The 9,159-nt window shown below is 41.5% G+C and overlaps 1 protein-coding gene across 1 annotated transcript; it reads right to left on the reverse strand.

Moving 5' to 3' along the window:
• Nucleotides 1-614: 614 nt before the first annotated feature.
• On the reverse strand, nucleotides 615-7,533 carry LOC119736389. Its single transcript, XM_038210405.1, has 2 exons — nucleotides 7,380-7,533; nucleotides 615-3,694 (listed from the first exon to the last, which is right to left on the reverse strand). Exon 2 carries the CDS (start codon nucleotides 3,664-3,666, stop codon nucleotides 2,776-2,778), a length of 891 nt encoding a protein of 296 aa, XP_038066333.1. The 5' UTR covers nucleotides 3,667-3,694; nucleotides 7,380-7,533; the 3' UTR covers nucleotides 615-2,775.
• Nucleotides 7,534-9,159: the final 1,626 nt, after the last annotated feature.

Below are 9,159 nucleotides of genomic sequence, written 5' to 3' on the forward strand. Positions count from 1 at the left end.
CAAAGACGGACAACTTCTTAAAAATCGATTTCTGTTTTGTTTATAAAGAAAACAATTAATTAATTGTGGAGAATGCGATAATACAAATGTATGTTTGGTTTGTATATAGATTTTAGTCTCAGTATGGCTATATTTTACAAAACAAAGCAAAAGGTAGGTCTACACAGCATTCGGTCTCTTGCTGTTATTATGGTATATTCAAAATAACAATTACCACATTTGTGAGCAATTGGCTCGGAAATAACAAGTTTGCATGAATATATTTGGACCGATAATCAAAGCGGAAGATTATATTTCAGATCTACTGTTTTTCACTACAAAAACAAAACCAAATTTAGAAACAATTCTAAACTGAAAGCTTTTCACACAGAGACTTGCAAAATTGACAACACTTGAATTTACAACAAGCGTCCTCTTGCGACGAATAATTATGTCAGTGATTACTATTACGGTTGATTAAGATTCAAACCCGATTTTACATAATGGCAAACCAACAGAGTCAGGGTATTCCATTTCTTTATTCCATTTATCTTTTCAATTATTGGTTGTCGGTATTTGCAACAATCTTCAGATGATGGAGGTGTTCGTAATACTGCATGCTGTACCGCACACATGCTTGTACATCATCCGGTAAACTTTCCAGCTCAGGAACGGGTGAGGGCGCCTCGAATCCCTCACTGGCGAATAAGTGTTTAAAGGCTTCTGCGTGATTAACCATGATGATCGTAATGCCAATCCACTGTATTTGAATCCATAGGGCAGTACATCGTATCGGCCTTCCAGAAACAGCCTGGTCCTTACAGAACAAAAAACGGTTTGCCAGGGTAGGGGGCTTCTTCTTAATAAAGTAAAATAATATTTTCTTTATAAAGTTCACACACATCCCTACGTGAATTGTGTTCGTTTTTTGTGATCCGTGGACAGAACTTTAAAACGGTGGTAAGGTACCCCAAGGACATTATACCAAGACCAATGCCTCAGGCATGACAAGGTTACACCTGTTGCATAGCCTAATAACACTTAAAACAATTCAGGGAATACAAATAACTCATAATAAGAAAGTAAAAGTTGATGAGGATGGAAAATACCAAGATCCTGAATAATCAAATTACACTTAAAACCAAAAGGAATATAGAAGATAAAAACCTTGGGTATAGGGAAAATAAAGAAAATGTCTAGCTACTGGAATAAACTAAACTAAGAGAAAACTTAAAAGGCTATACTGGATATATCAAGTAAAATGAATACACTTATCAAATGATCAAAGAGAACTGTTACAAATGCACATAATTTGTACTAATGAAATTATTCCTCTACTCACTTTAATCAAAAGTAATTGTTAATGATTATAAGATGCTGAATGTCTTTTGGAATATGCCAAAAAGTTAAATGAATAATCCATGGATGTCTATAATAATCAATCATAATTTGTGTACATGTAGTCCTACAAACTCTTCTTCCTTAAATAAAGTTCCACTTTATTTAGACTAGAGTCGCCACAAGTCTCTGTACAAAGAAATGGCAAATCTGAGTACATAAACTTTCAGATCAATCAAAGAAAATCAAAGAAAACTAAAACAATTTAGGGAATCGATCAATTTGGAGTTTGTTCTACTTTCAGAGAACATGGCTAATTCTCACATCAAGTTATGTGAAAATTAATGCATCAAACATCCAAAAGAAAATAGTGCTTGCTTCAAGAAATGACAACAACGAAGCAATAAAAATGTCAACTGCAGTAAGAACTTCCCAAGTGGATATTGGCCAAAGTTGGAATGACGAAGAACTTAATATTCATCTATCAAGCTTACCAACACTCTGAACTCAACATACAGTGATGGCATGAAAGGAACATAATAGTAATAAGAACAACATGTGACGACTCGGTCTAAACTTTGAGTAAAGAATAAACACTTTAACCTAGGAGTAAAAGTAAGATGCAAGTATTATCAAACTCACCTAGAGCAGGACAGAGGATGAATACATGAATATGGCACGTTCAGTTGGAGGATTACAGAGACAGTTTAAACAGTGAAGCTGAGTGCTTCCAACTACCTGTCTCTGTTAATTGCAGTTCAGTGGTCAAGTGAAGGGAAAGTTCACTGGCCACCGAATTTATACTATTCCTCCTCAAGGATTATTGTGGTTGGTTGCAAGTTCTGCTACCAACCGCCCACACGCGCTGCCAAGCAACCCACATATTTCTAAGAAAGTGAATGACCTAAGTCTGGGGGAGTTAGGAATTCGAAGGAAAAAAATGGGGGGGGGGGGCACAAAATTCATCCCATTACAATTATATTTCAGATCTACTGTTTTTCATTACAAAAACAAATCAAATTTAGAAACAATTTTAAACTGAAAGCTTTTCCCACAGAGACTTGCAAAGTTGACAACACATTTTATGTGATGCATTTCGACAACTTGTCTTTGTAAATTCATGTTCTTATAATTCGGAGTATATTTCAGGGGAAACTAATTGTTTCTATTTCGTTTTTCAAATCATTTTGTTTTGGAGAAGTTCAATGTTCTATTTTTATTTTTAACTAATTCTATTGGAATATCGTGTTTCTATTTAACCATAAACTTGTAGGTTTATGCCTCCCATATTTATAATAACACTTGAATTTACAACAAAATACACAAGCGTCCTCTTGTAACGAATAATTATGTTCAGTGATAACTATTATGGTTGATTAAGATTCAAACCCGATTTTACATAATGGCAAACCAACAGAGACAGGGTATTCCATTTCTTTATTCCATTTATCTTTTCAATTATTGATTGCCGGTATTTGCAACAATCTTCAGATGATGGAGGTGTTCGTAATACTGCATGCTGTCCCGCACACATGCTTGTACATCGTTTGGTAAACTTTCCAGCTCAGGAACGGGTGAGGGCGCGCCGAATCCCTCACTGGCGAATACTTGTTTAAAGGCTTCGGCGTGATTAACCATGGTGATCATAGTGCCAATCCACTGATCGACGATGTCTTCTCCCGCTTCCCAAGACAGCAGCTTGTCAGAGTACGGTATTCCCATCTTGGAGCAGTAGGTCGACAAGATCCCCGCCGGGTCCTGCAGCAGATCGTCGGTATCCAGTATGACCGGCGAGGGGTCGATGTTCTCCCGGACGTACTCGAACAAATCGTAGAGCTCCTTGTAACCGCAGCCAGGAGGAAACAGAATGGAAGACAGGCTCCTCAAGTCAGTAAAATGGCCCCAGTATCCCAACAGGTGCTTCTTGAAAGACACAATCGCTTTGTGCGGGTGTCGAATAATGAAACTGTACTTGAATCCACGGGGCAGCATGTCGTAGCGGCCATCCAGAAACTGGGCCTGGTCCTTACAGAACAAGACCTTCTTGTCAGGGTAGGGGGCTTCTAAGATGCCACGGATGGATTCAAGAGACATCACGCTTGAGTCTGACCCCGAAGTACCCAGCGGACTCTTCTTGTAACCTGTCTTGAGAAGTTCAAGCATTTTACTCCCCATCGGATCTTGTGGACCACCGACAGGTAGCTTGGCATCAGGTCCGTAGAAGTGAGCATCAGCGTATAGCTGGTTTGCTATCTGGATCCCGTCGACGTAACTCAAACACTTGATAAAAACTGTAGTCAATGATCGAGGAATACCCCACAGAAATACTCTGTTCAGTTCATCAGCCATCTTCTAGACTTTGATTTCAAAGGAGTTTCTAAAACCAAAAATAAACAAAAGGGTGATGGATTTAAGGCCGAGTCTATACGTATTCGACTTACCCATATTTCTATTATACCTGCAGGTTCCATTTTGCTAAGGGGTTTGTACCTTCTTTTTTTTTTTACAACAGCACCCCATATAATGCTACATACAAAATTATACTGAGATTTGATTATGATGATTTAATTATGCCCTCAAATTTATACTGGGATTTGATGTTGATTATGAGCATGCCCTAAAGAAATGCAATTTAGTTTCTCTTCAACACCGTAAAATGGACCTCTGTTTTGACCTTGTTAAAAAACTGAAAAACTCTAGCTTATATCAGGACTGGTTACCTCAGCCGAGAAAGTATTCATGTGCAATATCCGTTAGAAACGGTTACAACTTATCCAAAATGATGTGCAAGAGTGAATGTTATCAGAATAGCCCCATCCCATATTTTGTTGACCTTTTGAACAACAGTTCCAAGTCTTAACCCCCATTCATACTAGAATTTGATAATCAAAAATAAGAAAAGAAAAAAAATCAATAATACGAAATCTGGCTACAAATACAATCTATATTATAAAAGAGAGTTTTACTCGGCCTCCGAGACGATGTTTGCTCCTGAAAGAATCCGAGACCGCGGCCTCCCGCGGCGCCAAAATCGCTCCACGTCCGTGGAAAAATGCGGAGGGTGTCTTCCGCCGGGTCGGACACATCGGGTCGTCCTAATTTTCCCGTGCGGACAGGCGATCCGTTTCGTCGATTTTTCGTGACTGCGTTTTGCGTAGGAATTTGCCGTCGTGTGCGCTATCACGTTGACTGCCTGGCCGCCCCCTGTCCATGGTGCGTGGCCACCAAGTGTCCCTATTCTTTCATATGCTTTGCTTGCCGCCCCTGCGCTGAATGCATTGAATACTCAGAATGACTACACATTATGCCTTGCACGGTCTGACCAATCGAAAGTCTACACTGTGTACTTCCGGGGTCTGCGTAAAACTGTCGATGGCAACGCATACTGCAGCATGCTCCACACCCTGGGAACGAGGTTGGGTCTACGGTGCTCGCTATTTGAAGCACAAGCATGTGACGTGATATAGGGCTCTCATGCTTCCATCATGTGTTTATATGCTTCCACCAAGGCTGAGCGTTGTGAGTTCGCTGCCCACCACGTATAATTCAGTGTCGCGTTATAATTTCGGGGCCTGTTTGGGATCAACGAAGGATCGATGCATTGCTTCGAATATCGCGATCTTAAACGCAGTCACAAAAAAAAACGACAAAACGGATCGCCGGTCCGTACGGAAAAAGTACGACCCGAAGTGTCCGACCCGGTGGAAGACACCCTCCACATTTTTCCACGGACGTGGAGCGATTTTGGCGCCACGGGAGACCGCGGTCTCGGATCCTCTCAAGAGCAAACATATCTCGGAGGCCGAGTAAAACTTGCTCTTTATAAAAGATGGTTGAACCAACTTAAATCAAAGTTGAATCGACTTTTTCCTCGCAGACGGTCTCCCAAATTGTAAGAAGTTCAAGTTTACGTTTGTAGAAGAGTCCAATACTGAAACTTAATTATGACCTTCCTCCATCATTTAGACCGTTTGTAATTTTATGGTAACACTCAACACTTTCATTGCGAATGACAACTTCACGTTTGATTGCATTATGATTTATTGTCAAAACTGTACAATCAGCCTTCGCCTGTGTACTACGGTAACCTTTTCACTAATTTCCCACAATGCGACTGCCTCACAAAATGCCAATTTAACAGACCAACGGGAACATTTACAGACAGTTGCCGTGTCACATAATTATCATGTGCGTAAATCAACGGGGGACAGGGGGAAACCCCACCCCCACATTTTAAAACGGGGGCATTGTTTGGTCCCCCCACTTTTTCTTCCCCGAACAAAATTGTAGCCTACTATAGTATAATGACCGATTATATTGCTCTGAATACTGTGTAGCTGATTCAATTACCCCAAGCTCGAAAATGATGTTTAAGAGATGATCTTTCGCTCTAATTGGTTTCAGTGGTCAGAAATTGCTTTTCTATAACTGCATGTTTCCCCAACTATATCCCTCATTTACATTTAACTCCCCACATTTTCATCCCCAACACTACGCCCTACCCGATCTATGATCGGGTAAATCAGCTTGTGATTAATAAACCAGAATAATAATAATCATAATGATAATAATCATAATAATACACATACTGCACTGCATCACGCGAACGGCATCTTGGCTTCCTTTTTTCTCTTACCGGCAGGACAAATTAGACATGTTTCTCAAAGCCGTACCATATGGTTGCGAAGGCGAAGCGTGGCCCATTGATTAGCAAAGTTAATCCGATTACGTACTTATAGACACTATAACAGAGCGGTGAAATTCATGCAACCCCCCCCCCCCCCATGGCATTTTATTGAGCGTTGTGAAAATTATGCTCAGTATGCTTGAAATGTTAAAATATAATGGAAGAAATATTCTAAACTTCCTGTCAGTGAAAAAATCGCCGGACGCGTCGATGCCGAAACGTCAATAGGCCTACTAGTTAGGCCTACTGGTAAAGCTGACCTTAAAGTCGGGAAGAAATCGTTCGAAAGCGTCCCCAAATCTATTTATAAATCTCAATTTCTAGGAATCTACTCATAACAAGTTGTTATTTCACGAGTAGTTGAACACTTATGATATATGTCTGTGTACATGATGTAGTTTCATTCCAAATTAATTGTTATGGAACCTTTAGAAATCACCCTTCGCAACCACAGGGCTGGTACATCCGCAAATTGAGCACTTTCAATGGTCTTATCTGATTAGCTTTTTTCCCTCCAAATTTCGTCCAAGAGGTTTTAGTAATAAAAGATACGTAATCACAGAACACCTTGTTGTTTCGTCTGGTTGTTTATCGGTGAAGAGAAAACAAAAATGTGAGAAATTGTGTCGCTTCAGAAGGGCGTTGACGCGAGATGGTCTGTCCCTTCTGTCCCTCATTGTCCGCTCGGAGGACAATAACGTCTCACTATCCCACCAGACTGGAGAACCCTGCATGTTTGGCAAAACCACTATAAACTTTTGCCTATACCCCGACCGATGCAGCGGGAACGAAATTAAGGGGAACGGGGCGGCGAGGGTGGTAAGACCAAGGGCAAATCCCAAGCCACAAAGTAGTGTTCGTCCCCATACTCCATGAGTGAAACACAATGATACGCGGAGAAAACGGTATCAAGTCCAGGCAGTAAAACCCGATGGTATAGCGTATCTAATACCGTTTCCATGCTTTCTGGTCGCGGGTCGGTTACGTCTCGATAGTCCGGTGTCGAATTGGTCCGACGTCATATTGGTCCGATGAAACATAATACTGTGTACGTCTATAGTTCCCACTGGTCCTAACCATAAACCTATGGGGCGTCAGTCAAATGGGACGTCGGACCAATGGGTCGTCGGACCAATATGGGAAGTCGGACGAATGGGACGTCGGACAAAATGTGATGTCGGACTATATAGAGACGTCCCCGCGGGCCGACAGCTCCGAGTGAGCATGGCGGCCTCCCAACCCGGTGCTCCATTCGTAGGCCGTGGCCCAGATGGATGCACCACAGTTATAGGCCTAGTCGGTTCTGTTCATCAGCCATCCTTGCAAATTATATTTTAAATGAGTTTCTTGAATAAGAACGAAACAAAGAACCTACCCTTACCAGCTGAATTAATGAGAATCGGAATAGTATGATCGAATGCTGATTTGTGTACCGTGCATAGTAGAGGTGCAATATGCAGTTCCGCAGCAGTTTAACTCCCCCTGGTAACCTAGGTGTGACCCTAGCTGGTAATCATATTATGCGTTGCCTGCAAGAGATATTACCAAACGCACGTCACGCAGATATTACACACGCACGGCATATTAATTCATGCCCATGACCTGGGCGGTCGAGCGTGCTGCTTGCACACAAAGCAGACAATATCCAACATACCCCAGCCAGTAAGCCCAAGTGGGCCCCATGTGGGTTATGGTTGGGTTTGATGGGGTGGGGTGACGATGGGTTTTCAGTGGGCTGGGAATTAAATGGGCAACGTATATGGGTCCAATGTGGGGATTTGGTGGGCTACGTGGGCTGTCTATGTAGTGGGGTTTGATAGGGCTTGCCCCTGTAGGCCCTGTATGGGATTATAGTTGGGCGCAGTAGGTTGTATTTTAGTGGGCTAAAAGTGGGCTGGCCATGTGTGGGATGAGGGTTGGTTTTCATTAGGCTGGGAATTAAACGGGCAAGATATCTGGGTCCAATGTGGGAAATTGGTGGGCTACTTGGGCTGTCTATATGTACTGGGTTTGATAGAGCTTGCCCAAGTGGGCCCTGTGTGGGGTATATTCTGGGCGAGGTGGGCTGTACACTGACACTTTTCCACCACACACTCACTTTCGTGCCCTTTCAGTGACTCCCGACACATGGTATTTTGAGCTGGGGTCACACGACACTCTTTACCTTGCATACCACAGAAAACCGATACTGCAGTACTGGCTGGTACATTTGAATTTAGCTGGAGACGGAGAATGTATGAGCACATCGTTCTTGCAAGAAAACATGTAGTTATTCATATAAAGTCACAGTACCAAACTATGTCAAAATGTATCTCATATCGACATGAAGTCTATTCCTGTGCAAGTCTTTTGCTGAATCCCGCGGCCTCATTGTTTGGCATAAAATAACTGACGGAATGGATGTCATGGCTACTCAATCCTGCTGTTTGTCGAATGTACCCGGTAAGTTTGCATTGACTTGTGTTTTCAAATAGATCTTATAGATTTCTTATGAACACGTGTCCATGTTTTCTTCGTTCATGATGTGTACATTTGTACAAGGACCTTTTTCGACTTTATTACACTTTTACATTATGTTTTTTTTTATTTTTTATTTGATATAAGACTCTTTGCGACTGTTGACTCGATCCGTCTATCACCCGTTATCTGTTCAAACATGGGGCTATAAACAAAGCTCCATTGCATGCATGATTCAACAGACAACACATACTTTTTTGATCGTTTTTAGGGATCAGAGAATTATCAGAAAAAAATACAAGTAAATGGAACATTGAAAGTGAACATGCAAATCACAACTTTTGACCATTGCTATGAACGTCTTGTATACGTTATATGGAAAATGTTACGAATGAAAACATTGAAAGCTAAAAAGCTGGTTCTTGAAGGACATCATACAACTGTCTTGCACTTCTTCCAGACAGTCTTTGTTTTTTTTCCCTGCTTTCATTTTGTTTAGTTTTTCTTTCTTTTTAATTGTGTTTATGTATGTTCTCAATGCCAAGGAACCTGTATGAAGAACAGACCAAGCGAGAGATCCAAGTGGCTGGTTGGGGTCTTGGGAACAGAGACAGACGTGACAGGGATGGAAAATTGCTCAGGGAGCCAATTAAGAGGAGGGTGCTAAGAAACAATCTGCAGCAAGTTGGTAACTGCAC

This window comes from Patiria miniata, unplaced genomic scaffold (genome assembly GCF_015706575.1).
Source record: "Patiria miniata isolate m_02_andy unplaced genomic scaffold, ASM1570657v1 HiC_scaffold_3, whole genome shotgun sequence".
In the NCBI taxonomy this organism is placed as follows: Eukaryota; Metazoa; Echinodermata; class Asteroidea; order Valvatida; family Asterinidae; genus Patiria; species Patiria miniata.